Source organism: Lygodium microphyllum, chromosome 8, assembly GCF_053477565.2.
Source record: "Lygodium microphyllum isolate KBCC chromosome 8, Lygodium_microphyllum_v1.1.10, whole genome shotgun sequence".
NCBI classification, from domain to species: Eukaryota; Viridiplantae; Streptophyta; class Polypodiopsida; order Schizaeales; family Lygodiaceae; genus Lygodium; species Lygodium microphyllum.
In genome coordinates, this window is record NC_141142.1 from 110,659,386 (window position 1) to 110,680,453 (window position 21,068).

A 21,068-nucleotide genomic window follows, 5' to 3' on the forward strand; every position below is an offset into this window, starting at 1 on the left:
CTTTGTCACCTAAAGTTCTTAGAGCTAGTTTTATACTAGTAAATGGTTGCTAGAAAATCTCAAAAGACTAGGGGAAGTAATGGAAAAAGGATTTGCTTATGTCACAGAGCTGTGGTACAGATTGGCTGTGGAGGCTTTGCTTAGGATTCAAGGTGGCTTGGCTGCAGATTTGGGGCTGGATCCTCCAAAGTGAAATGTTGAAACTATCTTCTGCTGTCTATACTTCTGCATTTTTGTGTGGCAACAGAGTAGTATTCTTCAAAAGTTTCACACAAGCAACCCGTGTAGAAATAGAAACTTAAAAGACTTGTAAAACCAATCCTGATATCATTTATGCCTTGCTTAAGGGTGATACTCATTGTTCCACAAGCCATAGATCCTTCAACAAATACACCCTATATCTTGAGAATGAGAGAATTGGATGCATGTATTTACAACCAGTCTTCTTAGAGATGGAGAAATACAAAATGGCCAAAGAGAGACTAAGTGTCAAAGAGGAGTTTGCAATTGTCAAGCAAGCTAAGTTTGAAAAACTACCCTTTGTACCAATCCACATGATCCTTAGCTCATCAATGAGAAAATGCCTGGAATTCAATGTGAAACACCACGAAGTAAGTTTAGTCTTATTAGAGTATTAGCATTACTATGGAGTAGGCTTAAATACAATTCCATAGCGAACCTTAAGTCATAAGAAGAGCTCTCAAAATTGCAAAATTTGAGCTAGACTAGGGAGCTTGAACCAAATTTCAAAAACAATTGCACATACTTAGTCCCCCCAAGATCTTGAGAAACTAGAAGAAATGTGAGACGATGATAACTCTTCAAACGTCATATCATAAGAAGAGGATTCAGATCATGAATCAAAGAATTAAGACTTAGAGAGAGAAATGAAAACAATTAATTATGACATTGATGAACAAACCATAAAATAGATCTTAGTCAATCTTGCTCCAAAGCATGCGACTAGGTTGCTAGTCCATGGTGGAGTGAATGAAACTTACACTAAATAAGAGGTAAGAAATGAAGCAGAATTGCAAAAGAAGCCACATGCTCTCCCAAACAATTTCATGAAATTCAAGCAAGCCAATCAAGTTTGTGATTATGCCAGGTCTAAATGTGAAGGAGATGTGTGAGTGTGCAATGGAAAGAGGAAAGTGAATATGGAGAGAAGACGACACACATGACTGCTAACACCAAAGGGCAATGGAAATGGAGAGGCCTTGAATGGATCACTTCTAAAAACTCCAATCAAGGATGGGTGAGCCAAGCCTCTAACCCAACTATGAGACAATAGTGAGGAACTATCGAAGGTGCCATAAGCTACATAGAAACACTAGTTACCAAGGGCTAAGTGGCAAGGAATGGTGGCTTGATGACAAAGAAAAGGGATAGCCGCATATAAGAAAGGCCCAAAGTAGACTGGAAACCCTAAAGAAACTCCTCAAGATCCTAGGAAGTCCCCCTCTGAAACACAAAGGACCAAGAAATCCACAGCCACATCACCAATATCATCCCCCCTCTGAAAGGGATGGGAGGTACGAGGGAACCACCAGTGGAGATGGTGGGAGATGGGATGGAACCTATGGAATAGGTGATGCACAATCGAGAACCGGTGCGGCTATAGAAAGATGCCTTGAAGGGCCCTGCACAAAGGAAAGGGAATGAAGCATAAATAGTTCCCTCTCCGACCAACTTGTCACAAAAGTGGCTTTGATAGAAGAATCCTCAACAAAGACGGTCGGCTTGGTGTAGACAACACGAGTCCTGAGACTAGAAAGACCAAGAACGGAGAGAAGATAGAAGCCCAAGTCTAGAACAAGTAGGACCTCAGAAACGGAGCTCGATGTATAGTCAGACAATAGAGGTAAGGTACCAACACCACTAATAGGCATCGAAGAAGTGTCACCAGTAGTGACAATACCCCTCTAACAGACAAAGAACCTATAACAAAGTACCTCAGGGAATCATAGGACTTGATGCACCACTAGCAATGAGCCAAGGCTGTTCAAAAGAAGAGACACTCAAAGAAAGCTCCTCCACTTGATAAATGTGTAGAAGCACTAACTTAGTGGAAATAATGGGTGACGAAGTAGAGGTAGACGAAGGCTCTAATATAAATCCACCCTTCGCTCCCGAACAAATGTGAGGGTATATCCTCCAACACTTCTCCTCAAGGTGTGAGATCTCCCCACAATGAGGACATGTGGGATATCCTCTACGCTTCTTCACAAAAGCTATATCATAGTCGAAAGATTACTCCAACTTCTTCCTCTTCCCTTTCTTCTGCTTGGCTTGTCGTGTACCTATAGATAAAGTCGCATAAGCATGGCCATGTGCACGGGCTCTGCAAGAATATAGCTCACTGTTACACGCATCCTACTCAAGCACCAATGGAACTAGCTCGTCCCCAAGTGAGAGTCTTCCAACTACAAGAAGTGAGAAGACTAGTATAGAACACATCATAGGTCGATGACAAAAGATGTGAGAGAAGTGTCACATCTAGGGCCTCCGAAGAAATATCTGAATCAAGGAATGAAAGTTCATCCCAAATCTCCCCCATCCTATGGATGTGATTCCTCATTGTAGGGGAGTCTACGACAAAGAGGTGTCATAGCTTCAACTCAGGAGATAAGCAATGCCCAAATGTCTGGATCCAAAAGAGAGATGTCAATCTCCTCCAAATCTTTGCAGCAGTGTGGAGATGCCTAACATGCACAAGCACAAAATTTGTACAACTCAAGAGGAGAGAAGAGCAAGCTCTAGCATTCAACCGATCCCATAAAGTTGCCGAATCCGCAGTCACACCATCATGAGGATCCACGGTACATCGAGATATAGGGACTGTAACAAAATCCCAAAGGTCACAATCGTCGTCGAGACAACTCCATGCGGCATGACCATAGAGGGTAGTTCGTCCCATTCAGCTTATCGGATGCGGAGAGAGAGGGTAGGATTGGCACCTACTCAAGAGATGCCATCAATGCCAATTGGGGACTGGAAGAATATAACAAGAGAGAGTCAAAAGATGATAATTGGTCAGAATGATCTCGAACCACATGATCCCCCATAGCATACACGTCGGCCATAGACGTCTTTCAATAAAGTAACTACAAGAAAACAAAAGATATTGCGACTGGAATAAAGGTGACCAATAAGAGGTGTCCTTGAGATAATCGAGGTCCGTTGAGCCACAATATAGAAGAAAGCTGGCTAAGGCAAGGTAGACGCGGAGTATTGGATGCCGAAGGAAACACACAATGCCGGGTAGAGAAAGGGAGTAGTACATGCAAAGGAAAACAGGTCTTCAACCTGTAAACACGACCAATCCAAGAGCTGGTCAAGGATCAATAGTGCCTAGAAAGCGAGCCCCTGCAATAGATGCAAATTTGCCTTGATGTTGGCCTAGTATAGAGACAGCTCAACACCAAAAAGAAGTTGCCTTGGTCAAAAAAACCAATCAATTTAGAATGCAGCAAAGAAAGGATGCTCTCCACCTATAAACAAGCCGCCCAATAGAGAACAATGCCACCCAACTAAGAAGAGCTGTTGTCCAGCCTTAAAGGCTGCCCCCTAACAGAAAGGAGGTTTCCCAGCGGCAAAACATAGATTTAAGGGGGGATGGCTGCAGAAAGCGCAAGCAATGCAGGGCCTAGTTCTACAGCACGTGTCCCAAGGGCTGTCTACACAAAAACGCACATGATATAGGACTTGGTTCTATAGCACGTGTGCCGGTGGTTGCCTATAGAAAACATAGGTCCGTTTTGGTGTTGCCCAGCCAATAGAATGGCCGCCCAGCTTGTTTGATGCCGCTCAAGTACACTAATGGTGCCGCCCCCAGCCTAATAGAGACCACCCAAGAGCAAAACACAAATCTGCCCTGGTAAACACAGCCTAAAAACGGGCTGGAAACAGGCCACCCTGCCTTGTTTGACTCCAAGTGCAAGGTCTATAGCACATGGGGATGACGCCTAGCAAGTTTTGTCATAGACAGCAAGCTCCTCTTCAAGACCTCCGACTCCCACGCATGGCTCTGACACCATGTGAGAGTGCGCAACGGAAAGAGGAAAGTGAACACACAGAGGAGACTGAAAGAGAACACACGAGAGAGAAGGAACAATGTGACTGCAACAGGGGGATGAGAAAATAAGGAGGGCTTGCTGATCACAAAGAATCAATAATGGATAATGGATAATGGATAATGGAACTGGGAGGGTAGGCTGCCTATATATAGGCGAAAAAGAAGGAAAGTCCTAAATGTGGTCAAACCCCTAAAAAATAGCCAAAAGTGCACAAAAAGAAATGCACTAATGTGCCCTCCATCTAAAATGTCTAAGACACATAAAATGATAGATAAATACAATGTCAAAGCTCCTAATGTCCTCACCTAACTCAAACAGAGGCTCACAAGAAGGAGATGACCACACGACACATATGATTGCTAACAAGAGACACCAACGAATAAATCAAAGGCCCTACCAAGGTGAAAGAGGTGAACTTAGTTGGAAAAGGTGAAAAACCTAGATCGATGCTCATTGGCAACGATCTCACCCAAGAAGAGAAAGCCAAATTGTTAGATCTCCCAAGGGAATGTGTAGATGTGTTCGTTGGGTCATATGAGGACTCGAAGAAATATCTCTTAAGATCATCATGCATAATCACAATGGCACTAGATGCCAATCTAATACCATACAAATAAGGTGTCACCATCGTTGTGGTAGTCAAAAAAATTTGGAAAATCAAAGCACATACAAGGAATCGACATTGCTAAGAAGCGAGAAAATTACCCTCTATTGTGCACAAAACACATGCTTAGACACATGGCGGGTAAAGAGGCATATAGCTTTCTCAATGGATTTTCAGGATACAACTAACTGCAAGTCCATCCAAACAGTATGTATAAAACAACCTTTGCCATTAAGTGGGGAGTAAGCATGCTTACATAGTCATAACTTTTGGCCTAACTCACTCTTGTGACCTTCCAACAACTTATATATATCATCTTCAAGGACATATTAACAAAGTTTCTTGAGGTGTTTGTAGATGCCCTTTGTGTCATCTCCAATTGGAGAGAGCACATGGACAAATGAAGGAAAGTCTTTTAGAGATGCTGGCAATATAACCTTTTTTGAACCCCTACCAATTTCGGGTGAAACATGGATGAGTTCTAAGACACATGGTATCAAAGAGAAAAATTACAACTGATTTCTTGTAAGTGAAGGTTTTCACTAGTCTTCCACTACTTATAGCATTCCCAACACACCATCGTTTACTTCACGTATGAGTTGACTGATTAGCTCGATCTCAAGACAAGGAGAGCAATACACATCTCTAGAGTCAAGACAATTGCAAACTATGCCAAGAGGTGGAGAGTGAGGAGCACCACGTTTGCACATGTAGGGCCTTTAGTAGAATCTAGGTAAGTTGCCCCACTATTTAGAGGAGATAATGCCCTCAAACTAGTCATGGAGTCCCCAAACTACTAACACCTAGGCTAATTCCTACTTGAGATCCAAAGGCTCCACACATCATTACTCCAATCAAGCACCTTGCAAAGATAGAACAAGCAATCACAGCTCACTGATTTTTTCCAAACAATTACCACACATTGCACCTACACAGAGAGGGGTGATAGTCCAAAGAGAGGAGCAAATTAGAGCCCCACATATCGATTGAGATACTTGACACAGAGGCTACACCAAAGAGAGATGGGAAAGATTCACAAACAACATGAGCAATACCTGACAAAGCTGAGGGATCAGTCCAAATGCTACCCACACACCATCTTATTAGGGACGTGTGACATATTATACCCCACTGATCTTGACCGGATGGAGCTAGTCATCAATATAACAGTAGTCACTCACATACACTAGCTCTGTATTGCTCCATACATCCACACCACCTTTTTGTATCTATGTATACGTGTGTATATATACATATATACATATACCACTACGGCAGCACTTACACACCATCCATGAGTTAGATGGGTCATAAGTTAGACAATCACACTTTGCAAAGCACGGTGCCCATCACCCTGTCATTGTGCTCAGCATCCTTAACTTCAGCAGATCCGATCGCTTGCCACAGGGACGAGTACCTCCTCTTAGTGGACAGGCTGTCTTGGATCACACCATGACAAATATTCTTGCCCCAAGGAGAGTATAATATTTTTAGAGAGGCCTATTGATTATTTTTTGGTACATGATAGTAGCCTATGCTTACAGCCCCTTAGGACTATGAACATTAGCATGGTTAGTTGTTTTCATTTCATTTTCATTGCTGTTCTCGAATTGAGACAACATGGTCAGAACTTCATCTCATAGGCCATCCTGGCTTTTTAGAGACATAAGCCCCTCTTTTTTTTTCCATATAACTCTCTCTCTCTCTCTCTCTCTCTCTCTCTCTCTCTCTCTCTCTCTGTGTGTGTGTGTGTGTGTGTGTGTGCGCGCGCGCGCGCACATATGTGCTACATTGAATGTTTGAACATATGCTTTTTCGCATGGGAGAACCCTTACATGTGAGATAAATATACAAGTGTATGGACAAGACCATGACACCATGGAAAAGTCTATGAGCCCTTACAGTTTAAGAATTCACAAAGGTGGCCAAGGTTTGTGACCTCATGGGATTCAATTGCCTTTGAAGTTTCCTGGTGCACCATATGTCTGCTGATAAGGCATGCAAGACAAGCTGAGGGGCTTGATTGAAAATCCAAATCAAAGCATTATAAGATAAATCTGCAATGAAAATCAAAGCATGGTAAGATAGAGTCATATTCTGGTGCAAATAGTTCAACCATTGCAAATTCCGAAAAGAATTGGCACATAAAAGAAAGTATTCTTTTTTAATAGCTGCCTGCCATAAAGCAGGCTAAAGGGAGGACTTTCAACATTTGTATAGCACTTTATTATGTGTTGGTCAAGCCATGACAATACCTCAGCATGATCCAAACTGGAAAGAACCTCCAAGGCTTTTGATAAGTTTGTGATAAGATTCATAAGCTCGCCGCTTCCTTAACTTGATTCTGGCAAGAGTTTCTACTGCAATCCAGGGGAAGCTCAATAGATGAATCTTGCTTGATTCTTGAACCTCATCTTCAGGCAGCATTGGTGCACACTCTGGATGGTAAGTCACATAATACCATGCAGATGCCTTACACTCGAGTTTCTCCTGCAGTATATCATCTTCCTCCTCTCCTGCCATGTCCCCTACCAGCTCACTGTTAAATCTCTGTTTGAATTCCTCCCTCAGTGCAACATATGCATTCTTTATGCGTTCTTTAATATCTCCCCTCCTGCGGCTGTTGTGCTTCCTAAGAATAGTTGAAACGTGGCCTGTGACTACCTCAGCCTCCACTTTCACATCAAAGTGATCCATCAACGCAATAAGCCGTTTGTCATAGACCACTTTGAGCTGCTGTGCTTCAGAAACATAGCTTTCAAACCCTTCAACAATCAGGTCAGGATCATAAAACTGGTGTTCCTGGATGTCCAACTGGCCTATTTCCATGATCACTTTGTCTACATTGCCCTTAACTCTGCGAAAAAGGATACCCAGAATCTTTTCAGATCGATAGGATGGCCAGTCATCCTTTTCCATAAAATCGGGATATATAGTTGGCTTCAGATGTGAAGGTAAGGATGCCAATTTTCCGGTTTTTGGTGAGTCTACAGCTATTGCTGCTTGCTCAGCAAGTAGCAGACAATTTGGGTTTAGAGCTCCTTCTGGACTTCTGTCTGCATGGACCACATGAGCATTGCAGATTTTTCCGAGGTGATCGTTCACCATGTGTTTTACAAAGAAGTCCACTACATCCTGTGAAAACACTACATATGGATACTTATGCATGTTCAACAGAAGTTGTAATGCTATTTTTCATTTAGGGGCCTATATATGAATCACTTTATCAGCCAAATTTGCAACAGTGAGTAGTTCAATACCTTGGTGTCCATTAATCGCCCATTTTCTTTGGTTTCAGAAGGTTGATATTGCATGGGCTCCCAACTTTGTCCACTTGGAGGTATGAGACGTGGATCCCAACAAACAAAGTACACATCTCCATCCAAATCACTTCCAGATGCTTCATTTGAATGAGGCCTGTCACCTTTTTGAGGCATAATAAAGCAGTCTACCAGATGGTGTAGGGCAGGATTATCAACACCTTTGAGAATCCGGATATCACCTGGATGCAGACAGGGATTTTTTGCCATGATTATTGGTCCAGTTATCACCTTCATCTTGAAATTCGTCCTTTGACTCCGTACTAAAGCTTGAGGAAGACTTTCCTCTTGCTCAGGGGTTGACACTTGGACAAAGCATTCACCGTACTCCAAAACACCAAGCTCATCCATACAGCCCATTAGCCACCTTCCATCTTTGACAAAGATCCTGGCTTTGGTCAGCACCTCCTCTACATAAGAAGCCCTAATACACTGCAGCATGCTCTTGAGGTGAGGTTCGCATAAAGGGTGGAAACCAGCAGACAACATCTCCAATGCTGTGGTATGTAAATCCCCAGAGCAATATGATGAAAGGACATCAAAAGCAAACTCTGCACTATCAAGAAGCTGGTTTAGCTGGTCCAGCATCGAGTCTTGCATCTCAATAAACACTCTGTTCTGAACCTGTAATGTTGATAACAGTGTGATGATTTGTCTATTTAGAAAACCAGGTAGAAACTTTGACCAGTTCACCACCTCAATAATCTCATGTGAAGATATAAACTTTTTCATGCTAAACCTCAAAGTCAGAAAACGGTCATTTGCTTGCTCAGAAGGCCAATTTACAACAACACCTTTGTACCCAGCATATCGAATTTGGTATGCAGATGGAGGATTGGAATCCAAATTTAACACCTTTGCACAGTCGAGAGCAAGAGCAGGAGTGATCTTGCCTATACCATCAGAGAAAGTAAATCCATTGCGTATGATATCATCTACACGTTTCACTTCAGTGAGGGGGAACCTCACTGTTTCAAAAGTTGAAGAAAAGCACTGGCCCATTCTAGCAGCATACCTGGCAACATTGTATCTTGGAAATTTTCCCATCCAATCTCTGAGAATCTGTTCATCTAGACCCTCAGTAGGAGCAAAGAACCAGGCTGAGTGGTCTCTCAGTTGATTACTTGAAAATGCAAGAAAACGATAACGCCTTCCACACACAACAAAACCTTCGAGAAGAATCTTTCTTACCCTAAAGTACAGGGCATTCTTTGAATGAACCCCATTAGTCCTAGCAAATTGAAGCACCAAGACCTGAAGCATATTAGCTGACAAAGGGTGAAAATTCTCATCTAAAAAGGAAACTCTCAAAAATCTGTCTCTAACTCCATTATACTGTCTGAGCACTCTATTAGAGAGCTCAACTTCAGTAGAGTAGCAATAAGCCTTTGTTGGAGTGATAATAAGGCGCCTTACTTCCATTTTACTAATCTGAAGTTCCTGCTTTAATGTCTGCACAGGTTTAGTACGCAACCAATCAATAACACTCTTCAACCTCCTTTCTGCATGAAAAATAGGTGTTTTATAGCTGTATATATGATTCAAGGCAGACATAGCCAGTTCTGTGTCAGTAACTGAAGGATCCAAGAGGCCATAAAATCCAGGCGTCAGGCTTGAAACCTTGATAATGCCCTTGTGAATGAGACCATTTACCAGGAACATGATATTGAAGGGCAATTTTCTTTCATTGGGCACAAGAAAAAATTCCAATCTCTGATGTGTAGATTTCACTTCAAACGGAAGCTTCACCCTTGGTTGCTCGTCAGATTTCAACAGCTGCTGCTCAGCAAAATATTCCAAAATCTTTTGAAATGTTTTCCTCTGCCTTGGAGAGACAGAGATTCTATATGCCAGGCAGCGTCCTATGCTCTTATCAGGTGTAAAGTCTAGTGTACGTATCCATGGGTCTGCATCATCTGAAAGATTGAAAGATGTTGCATGATATACATCATCATCCTCTGTTCTGTAAAATATTCGAGGTGGAACACGAGACTGTATAATAAATGTTAAACCCTCACCATCCCACTCATTTTCCTTCCGAACCTCCCAAATGTCCCTTGTAAAAAATTCTAGCTTGTAGTTGCACTTCATCCATATTCTGTCCTGTGTGTCTGTTGACCCAAACTGAGTCCACAGTGTTAAAAACAAATTATACTTTTTTTTGGACCACTCCAACTCAAATGAAGCTCCTTTAGATGGCCCTTTCCAGCTAACAAGAAGTTCGTTTGAGCTAATAAGAGATCCCAGCTCTATCATCACATCAGGAAGCTTCCAGCCAGGTTTACTGGATGTTTTATTGATTGAAGCAAAGACCTCACTACTAAGCTGAATCTTCAATCTGTGCTTTGACAGTGTTAACATTTCTTTACTGGCCAGTTTGCAAGCCTCCTTTGCTACCTCAGGGGATGCAAAATGAACAAACGCATGGGGTGAACACTTGACTCCTTGAGGGAAACTATTGCCATCAATCTCAGTGCATGAAAAAAGTGGACAAGCATTGGGTGGAGTGCATGTTGTCTTCAGTCTACACCTCCAAACTATTCCCAACCTTGCTTCAAGGTACGAGGCTAGATCTTTGGCAGATATGGTTTCAGGAAAGTATCCCACAATAACTTGGGTGCCAGAATCCATCACAAACTGAGCTGAGCTAAAAACTCATATCCTTCCAATGTCTATAGCACAGTTGCTGTCTTGATCTGCAGATTCAGAAAAGTACATCAAAGCATAATCCAAAATTACAAAGATACAGCCACACAAGTAAATAAATGGCGAGAATGGGTTATCTTGCAAAATAGAATAATATCTCTTGAGATTAACCACGAGAATACACAGAATCAACCAACATATCAATGGTGCAAAGGGTAATTGTCTTAACAGAGAGCTGAAATCAGAATGAGATTTTTTTCATTAATAAACAGGACATCCAAAAAAGGAGAGTCTGATGACCATTTAAAGAACATACAGAGTAAACAAGACAAAAACAGGTGATCCATTAAGCTATTTGCAATGTGATGTGGGCATTGGATTCCACAAGCTTGTCAATAGCTGCCTTGGTTTGGGTGCCTATCAAAACCATTTGATCCGCTTTTGTGACCAATTCACTACGCCTTGATGCATGTCATGTTTCATGTTCACACATGAGTGTGTTGAGGATCTTTGGAGGGTCCTTGAGTGTTAGTCTCTATCAAAGAATCTTTGATTTGCTAAGATATATCCAATTGTGCCTTATTTTATCCTTTATGCCATATCATTATACTGCGATTCTATTATAACCCCTGTCACTAAAACTCCAATACCTTGAGCTAGGTAACTCCGGTCCCCGAATCTTTTCAATTCACATGGAAGCTTATGATCCCCTCCACGAACATAGCACCTCATCTTGGTAATTGGATCAATACAAAAAAGGCTATGGCTACTCCAGTGAAGCTGATAGAAAATGTCCACCATTCATCCTTGCACTGTTTGAGTTTATGCTACCCTATATGACCTGATATCAACTTGTAAAGCCATGTGGAGCCTGTAAATGCCCTGTGGGAACCTGTAAATGCCCTATGTCACCTATAAATGCTCTACTTATTTTTGTAATTGCATGTAAATGCCCCATTTATCCCTATAATTTCCTTGAATCTTCAAGAATGTCTTCAATCTTAGTAGTCCACCCGCATATATCTACGTGAGGGATATAACAACATTAAAGGGCACCTAGACTGGCTCCGAATCACCAAGGGGTTTGCAAAGTTCCACCCCAAGTTAGATTGTCTGCTGTTGCGGGACACGGTTTGTGCAAACGCCCTCAGAAAGGAAGCACGAGGACTCCGGATTCGCCACCCAGCCACGCTCAGGAAGATGCCGGAAAAACCAAACGTGTCTCTCCCTTCCAGCCGTCAATTCCTAGTGAGTTATACTAATTTATAACTCGCTTACTTCCTAAGCCCCCCGAACCCCGTACGCACGCCCAAGGTCCCCGGACGGTCATCTCTCGTGCTGTTTCCCCATAAGTTACATTCATTAATGTAACATTTCCTCCCCCTTAAGAATCAATTTCGTCCTCGAAAACGATACTTGGAAGGTCCAACTGTAAATTGGAAAACTTTTTCTTAAAGTGCTTACTGGCTCCCATGTTGAGCTTTCTTCTGAACAGTCTCTCCATTTTACCAGACATTCTTGATAAATAGTATGCCTTGTTCGTCTATTACGAACATTTAAAATTCTTTTTGGTTCATGTGGAATAGATTGGTCACTCAATAGCTCCTCAATCTTATCATTTAAGACTAGATTATCCATATCACCCAGCTTCTTTCTTAGCTTGCTTACATGGAAAATTGGATGTGTTTAACTATCAACAGATAGTTGGAGCTTGTAAGCCTGTTCCCCCATCTTCCTAAGTATTGTGAAAGGACCACAATACCTGGGTGAAAGCTTTGGACATCGTCCCGTTTTCATGGTTTTAGTTTGTCCAGGCACTTTAAGATAGACCAATTCCCCTTCCTCAAAGGAGATGTCTCTTCGGTGAGGATCTGCATAAGCTCTAGCTCGGTCTTGAGCTTTCTTAATATTTTCTTGAGCAAATTTTAACATACTATTCATATCCTCCAAAAAATCCTTTGCTACATGAACCTTTTCCTTATGCAGTCCTATTGCATGAGAAGCTCTGGCTGAAACCCATACATTAGCATAAATGGACTATATCTAGTGGAAGAGTGTTTGGCACTATTATATGCAAACTCTGCTATCGGTAAATACTCTTCCCAATTAGTTTGCCTTTTACTTACATATGCTCTCAACATATCTTCAAGGATTTGGTTAACCCTTTCAATTTGCCCATCAGTTTACGGGTGCTCTGTCGTGCTCATGCTAAGTTTAGTATCCAACTTCCTAAATACAGCACGCCAAAATTGACTATCAAATTTTCTATCCCGATCAAAAACTATATTTGCCGGAAGGCCATACGATCAGTATATGTTCTCTATGAACAATCTAGCCAATTCTAGTGTTTTAACATCAGTTGAAGTTGGAATAAGCCTAACCATTTTGGTTAACCTATTCACAATCACCCACACATAGTCGTGCCCCCTCTGTGTCATGGGTAACCCGACAATAAAGTCCATGGAGATACTCTCCCATTTTCCCAAAGGAATCTCTAATGGGTGGAGAAGTCCTCCCATTTTCAATCTTTCAGCTTTATTAACCTGGCACTTATTACATTTGACCACATAGTCAAGGACGTCCTTATTCATTTCAGGACAATAGAACTGCCTTTTAATAAGACTATAAGTCTTATTAACTTCTGGATGTCCTGCACTAGGGGTATCATGACACTCAAAAAGTATCTGGTGCCTTATTTCTTCATCTTTTGGGGCACTTACCCTACCCTTGTAGAGTAAATAACCATTATCAATGGTAAAATTCTTCCATTTGAATCCCATTTGAGCAACCCCTAATGCTCCAATTCCTTGTTGAACATCCTCACATGTTCCTTACTCTGTGGAGGCCCTTACATTTAGATCCCCATTTTTAATTGCTTCCCAAATGTTGAAATATGTCGGATCAACCTGGCATTTCCCTTTTAAGGATTCAAGCAAATCGTAAGAAAATTGAGTAAAACTCAATTCATTTATGATGGGCATTCTGCTGAGCGCATCAGCCACTATATTGTACTTTCCTTTTCTATACCTTATCTCATAGTCGAACTCTTGGAGGAGTTCGGCCCATCTAGCTTTACGCCCTTGTAGATCCAGTTGGTCATTAAGCCACTTAATGCTTTCATGATCCGACAATATCAAAAGTTTGACACCGTACAAATAGTACCTCCATTTTTTCATTGCATGTACAATATATTGTATATAGCTCCCTCTCATAAACGGAATAATTCCGTTTTGCACCACTCTAATTTCTTGCTTTCAAAAGCAATCGGTCGACCCTCTTGTAATAAGACCGCGCCTACTGCCCTGTCACTGGCATCAGTTTCAACCACGAATGGTTTATTGGGATCGACAATTAATAGTACTGGAGTTGTAGCAATAGCTACCTTAAGTTTTTCCAAACTTTCATTTTGGTCTATTCCCCAATTAAAGCTCTTCCCTTTCCCTTTAAGTTGGTCCGTCATTGGAACAGCTATCTTGGCATAATCTTGAATGAATCTACGATAAAATCCAGATAAACCTAGGAAGATCTGCAGCTCTTCCAGGTTCCTTGGAGATGGCCATTCAATAATTATCCTTACTTTTTCTGGATCCATCTTGATTCCCTCTTTCAAGATAATATGCCCCAAATATTTCACCTCTTGTGCGAAGAATTCACATTTAGTTTTCTTCGCATAAAGGGAATGGGTTCTTAACAATTGAAATACTAACCGTAAGTGTTCCAAATGTTCTTCTCTTGACTTACTAAAGATCAAGATATCATCCAAAAAGACTACTACAAAGCGTCCTAGATAGGGCCTTTACACATTATTCATCAGCTTCATAAATGTAACTTGTGCATTTGTGAGGCCAAAAGGCATCACCAAAAAATCATAATGCCCGTATCTAGTACGAAATACCGTCTTAGGAACATCCTGGGCCTTAATTCTTACTTAGTGATAGCCTGATCTTAAGTTAATCTTTGTGAAGAATTTTGCCCCTTGTAATTGATCAAAAAGATCTTCCATTCTGGGCATAGGAAATTTATTATTCATCGTTATCTTATTAAATGCTCTATAATCAACACAAAGTCGCATAGAGCCATCTTTTTTTCTTCACCAATAAAATTGGCAAAGCCCAAGGTGAATTATTGGGTTGTATAAACCCCTTATCAAGGTAATCCTTGATTTATCTTTCGACTTCTTGGTGCTATGTTTCACTTAGCCTGTAAGGTGGTTTAGAAACAGGGTGTATCCCTATCTATGTCAATTGGGTGATTTACATCACCCCTATCTGGTGGAAGGCCTCTAGGTAAGTCAAAAGGAAACACATCTTTAAATTCATCTAACAAACCACTTAATTCATTATTTACATTCAACTCACAAACATAAGAAAATTGTTGCTTTATATTACAAGAAGTAAAAGTATCCTCTACAGGAAGGGACCATAACATGTATACCTCACAAGCTTCCTTATTCATCAACTTCTGAACTTCAAGGGAACACATCAAAGGGTTATTAGATACTTCATGTTCACCTTGAATCACAAAAGTCTTACCATCCCTTTCAAATTCCAGTGTATTATGATGATAACTACGCTTTAAGGATGGTTCCAATCCCCATAGTCACTCCCTCCCTAAAGCGATATCGGCCCTTTCCATATTCATAATTTGAAAATCAAGCTTATCTTTATATCCTTGGATCTTGATTTCCAAATTGGATATCATTGTATCCCATATTTTATTATCTTGACCTCGCATCATACGAACAATATATTGATACTCACTCTTTTGTTGGGGAAGTTTCAACCTTTTTGACAAGTGCATAACTTATGAAATTGTGGGTAGCAGAGTCATTAATCATGACTCCAACCCTCTTCCCACCTATCAATACATGCACTCTAACTAAATCATGTGGCCCGAAGGTAGGTTGCCACATAGAAGTTGACATACAACACCTGTGTTGTACATCCTTGTGCAGGATCTCTAAAGATTTATACTTTTCATGCCCCTTTAATTCCAGGGTCTGCACTACATGGATTTGTTTATCTTTTCCCTTGCTCTTGTCCTTATCCTTTTCTTTATCTTCCCCCTTTTTCCTTTGAGGGCAATTCCAAGCAGCATGGTTAGGAGATAGGCAATTGAAACACAGCCTTTCTTTTTTGGCCTTATCAAAGTCATCTTGACTTAGCTTCGGCCGTACATATTGTTTCTTTTCAAAGGGCTGTTTCTTACCCTTAAGGAATGGCATTTTCCTTTTGGATTTACCTACAAATTTTGAGGTCTCAAATTCCTTAGTCTTGGGCTCCATGTCGGTGAGACTAGTAAGTGCACCTGGATGCGATTATCTTCATTGATTAATGCAAATTTAATTACCTCTTCAAGCGTATTAGGTGAACTCCTTTTCACTTCCTTTTTACAAGCCTTATCTAGTCCCCTTATGAATCCTCTTGTCTTTTGAAATTCATCTATTCCTTCCAATTTGAGGATTATCTCAGGATACTCCTCGAGATATGTTAACAAAGGTCTTCCCTTCTGTCTGACAAAATCCCAATCTTCCCAATTTCTTTCCATTTCATTTTCAGGAAGGAATTCTTTCAAAAAGACCGATTCAAATTGAGCCCAAGTTTCAAGTGTTTTATTTGCCTCCTTTAAAGTTCTCCATCATTTATATGCTTTTGGCCCCAAGGTTAAACTAGCTTCCAGTGCTTGGAGATGTGGTGGAGTATTCTTTAATTTGTATAAATACTCCCATTTTTGGAGGAAGTTAAAGATAGTGTCTTTATTTCTATCTTTTTTCTCCCTATGAAACTAAGGGGGTTTCATATCTTTTAACACTGGGCTATTCCTCAACTTTTGGTGGGGTTCCCTTGGGTCTCGCATAGTCACATCTACATCTTTCAATGAAGATGGAATATCTGAGGCCTCTGCTTAACTTTTATCATTTTCTAGTAATAAGGCTAATTGGGATTTTATTTCGGTGAGTGCTTGAGTTAGCAACTCCATTTAAACCTCCCTGTCCTTGCACACGAGTAGTTAAATCATCAAATTGCTCTCGTGTAGCAAAAAATTCTTCCCAGTGTTCTTGCATTTCAATTTCATGGGGATCCTTTTTTAGGGTCTAATAGGATCAATTGTGCCATGTAAAATCTTTGAAATTCAGTCATTCTATCACAAAAAATACGTAGGAAAATTATGGAAGTGCAAGGCAATACCTTATGGAATGCATATTGTAGGGATCAAAGCAATCGCCCTTTATTTTCTTGCATGAATTAAATGCTAATTTGTTGTGGTAAGTCTGAATTTACTAAGTTATTTGACAACAAATTGGGCATTCAAAGGTTAGGGCAAAGCACTAAGATTGATGCATAAATAGGACTAAGGCTTTGTAAAGCAAATCAAATCAGTTTGGAACTAAGATTTGCATGTATTACACATTGTTGCAATAGGTAGCAATGTGGGACCGGATTTGCACCTCCAATGTCACTTTTGCACGTCAATTGAAATAAGGACAACATGCATTCTTATGTATTACACTTGCTAGTGTGAATGGAAAAATTTGTTGCACAGTTGATCAAGGCTGGTGAGAGTAGCTGAGGATACCATGCTAGAGACAAGTTTGAGCTAATTCAAGAGCAAGGCATATAGGAATCACTAGCATCAAGAGAGTATTGATTTATGACAACAAGTCACTTGTGATTTGTGCAAGCTTTGAATAATGATAAGGAAATACCGAAAGAGACACTAACCTTTGGGGCCTATCGTGTGTCATCTACCATGCAAAAGCATTCTAGCTCTCTTGTTCAATGAGCCTTTTCTTTATTTGCTGATTTATTTCAGCTGTGTGCAAGCTATTTTATGATGATTGCCCTTTAGATAGTTTCCGAAGGCCGATTTCACTTTATGATTATAGTGTATGCCAAACGAGAGCGTGTGTCTAAGTAGAGGAGTGAAGCTTGGGACACACTTTAGTGCAAGTACTACAATTTGTTGCATGTGTGGAAGAGAGGAGACTCGAATGCATTCTATGTGTTATCTTGTCATATGTTGGTTGTATCTCATTAATCATTGCTGGTTGATTCCTTACATCATTCACTATATCTCTCGTGTTTATTGCACTTATCAATTATCTTTTGCTTCCATTGTATTATGCAATACTAATACCTTCGTACCAATGGATTGACACCTTTTGTCAACATGACTTCCAAAGGTTGAAGTATGATCCCAACATATTCTTCAAATTAGCAAATAATCTAATGACCTATAGCATATGGTTGTTTACAGGAGACGTTGAACAGGGAGTTCAAGGTGAAGAATATTGGCCTACTTTGTTTCTTCCCTTAGCTAAAGGTGTTTTAATTACCTAAGGGCATTTTCATGTCACAATAAATACGTGTGATTGGAGTTATTGTTATATTTTGGCATGACCACTTTCTTGTAGTCCATTTGCCCAATGGACCTAAGTCCCCCAAGTGTCCTAGCATGCATAAAGTGCAGCACTAGATACATAAATATAGGTTGGGCAGGGCTCACTTATACCTAGCTTGATATTTCTATTTTAGTCACCACCTAGAGTTTGTTCATACTCGTGTCCTCTATAGCCTCAATGCAGGTTACTTTTGGGTTTTGTGGTACTTGTCCAAGTATCTGAATATACGAGGTCATGTATGGCAATGAGATCTCTTTAACATGATAGATAGATTCAAATTAGGAAAGTGACATAAACACCTAGAAATTCACTACGGGTTTCTATTTTACTTGCAAGTGCTATTGCTTGAAGTAGCAATCAACAGATTTTCTTCCACAAATCCAAAGTACAAAGTTGTTTATTCAACAACCCCTGTTTTTGTATGGCTCAAATCAACTTTCCACAAATACAACCAACACTTCTCCAATGTTAGGGCCAATGCTACATGGCCATAGCTGGGAAGCCGATGTTCTATGCTCGCACAAAGCACATAGAGGTCCACTACCATTGTGTTGAAGACATGAACTTGGATCAAGAGCCGAAGCTTGTCTTTTGTCCCATGATGGATTATACAATGAACACCTTCACAAAGGTCCTCCCATTTCCTTCGCTCCTTCCTCATTCCTACTCTTCGGGAGTTCAAGTATACAAGGGATCCAAGATGGGGCATTAGCAAGCATGGCCATCTCCTAGTTGTGAGCCTACACTAAGTCAATCAAAAATTAGGAGCTTTGTCCAATTGTCATCATTTTGTCACGTGTGGTCCACTTTTTCTCTTGTTCTAGTCAATGTCCTATAATTTGGGCCCACACACACTTCACACTAGTGTTTGGCCACTAAATCCATGCACTTTACTATAGGATAGTCTACCAATTGAATGAATACACTTTCAGTCACTCTATCTCCCATTTTTCCAATATTCACACATCAATGCTCTCATTACAGAGACACAAGGGGCTCCCTTTGTATCAGCCTTCAAATTGCTCGTGCTAACTATCATCACATTTATCTTGCACTAGAAATTTCAGTATTTTTGTTTGCTTGTGCCCAATTCTATTCACATCCTAAGAATTATGGCATTTGAATAGCTATATAGCGCATTTTAGTATTAGCATCAACTTCATGCTATCAGAAAAAAAAGAAGGGCATGTTGGTTCAAGTTCTAAATATAATGTCCACAAAATCCTTGCACATTGCGTGGAATTGCTTTGGGTGCTTTATGTTATGCTGAATAGGATAGGGAACATAGTGCCCAGATTCTTCTTTTTTTTGTGCGTGCAGTATTAGTGCAATGCATTTCACTAGGGCATGTTAGTGCAATGCAATGATTCTGCATTACACACCAGGGCATGTTAGTGCAACGCCGAATCATGCCCATTGGGTATTCTAAAGTATCTTAGGTCTGCAGCCGGCCAAAATCAGGTTTTAAAAAAAAGCCAATACAAGTCTCTGAGGCAGCAAAAGTAATAAGCACCAACCAGAATTCTCACTTTGGATCGATGCAAAGTCATGCCCATAAGCTATTCTGGAGTATTCCAGGTTTGCAGCCAGCCAAAGCCAGGTCAAAAACAAGCCAATAAGTATATCTTATGTAGCCAAACGAATGAATACCAAAGCTACGCTTGACTCTGAGATTGATTGTGAATGCGGCTTCCCCGATCATGCCCTTTGTCATGGGAAGCATCGGCATAAAGACAGGTTTTCAGCTGTGGATTGTACGGGCCAATCAAAAGGGGGGGGGGCAGAGGGGAAGCCTACCTTTGACAGTCAGTCGAACGGTCGAGCTTCAGCATGGTGTGCTGCAGAAGTGGGAGCTGCCAGCATCTGACATCAATCTCGTCGTCACATAACGTAGTATCAGTAGTGATCAATGATTGTGTTTTTCGGGTCTATTTAAGGCTTCAAGCAACTTTTTCTTTTTCCTTTTTCTCTTCTTTGGAAACTGAATATTATATTAAAAGGAGAATAAAAATTGTCAATATGGAATACATTATAACATAATAGCTTACCAGAGACGCAACTCTATTCAGCAATGAATTTATTGACCCAATTCATGGTTAGAGTGGGCTTTGCTTTGCAAGTAAACAGAGACACAGACCAGACTAGAAGCAAGCACCAAATATGGCTTTAAGTAAAGTCTGTAGAAGACAAACACAAGGTTAGATGACTGTGGAATTTTTGCAAAATGGAAGAGGAAAGACTTAAGACCACTAGGAGAATTGCTACCTTTAAAGTAAAATGCAAGCCAACACTTCCCAACCAACCAATAACTTGCTCACTAAGTAAAGACTTAGCTTTTGCTACTACTAGAATATTCCACTACCCTTCGTGTGATTTTGGCTTGATGTAGGGCTTAAGAGATGTTGGGTGATTCTATTTGTGTTTTGGCTTAATGTAAGCCTTCGAGAAATGTTGAGACTATGGTGGATAGTGTTTATGTTGGCTTAAATGTGTGAAATGCTATATGCTAACGAGTAAAAATTTGTAGGATTTTCAATAAGGCAATGCATGAAAAAAAAAACTAAGGAAAGGAAAGGAAAGTATAGAGTATCTTAAAGTATGTAAGGGGAAACTTACTGGATGCAAATATAGAGCATCTTAAAATGAAAGGAAAGCATAGAGCATCTTAAAAGGATGCAAGGGAAGATTTAAAGATCAATCTTTCCTCCAGAGCATCTTAAAAGGATACAAGAGGAAACTTAAAATTCAATCTTTCTAATCAAATAAAATCGCAAAGAGAGGAGACACACATTAAAAGAAGGACAAGTGAATAATTATTCAACATGAAAGGCATCTTCTCTTTATATAAATTTTATTATCGCTTTGGTAGCTCCCCAACCTCAACTTTTCTCCCAAATCTCCCTTGTTCTCCCAAACCTCCTCTTTTTTACCAAACCTCTTCTCCTCTTTGTTTTTAAAAAGTGGCACATTTGAATCCTCATTTGTCCACACACACACACACACACACACACACACAC

The 21,068-nt window shown here is 40.5% G+C and overlaps 1 protein-coding gene across 3 annotated transcripts; it reads right to left on the reverse strand.

The window, feature by feature from the left end:
• Positions 1–5,737: 5,737 nt before the first annotated feature.
• On the reverse strand, positions 5,738–20,228 carry RDR6 (RNA-dependent RNA polymerase 6). 3 transcript variants are annotated; one of them, XM_087683385.1, is made up of 5 exons: positions 20,100–20,228; positions 19,849–19,914; positions 7,944–10,699; positions 6,939–7,818; positions 5,738–6,740 (listed from the first exon to the last, which is right to left on the reverse strand). In XM_087683385.1, the coding sequence occupies exons 3-4, from the start codon at positions 10,632–10,634 to the stop codon at positions 6,940–6,942; spliced, it is 3,570 nt and encodes a 1,189-aa protein (XP_087539511.1). In that variant the 5' UTR covers positions 10,635–10,699; positions 19,849–19,914; positions 20,100–20,228; the 3' UTR covers positions 5,738–6,740; position 6,939. The 3 variants fall into 3 exon arrangements, with proteins under 3 accessions (XP_087539511.1, XP_087539510.1, XP_087539512.1); XM_087683384.1 differs by lacking the exon at positions 20,100–20,228 and having other exon boundaries at positions 19,849–19,978; XM_087683386.1 differs by lacking the exons at positions 19,849–19,914; positions 20,100–20,228 and adding an exon at positions 19,569–19,710.
• Between the last annotated feature and the right edge of the window lie 840 nt (positions 20,229–21,068).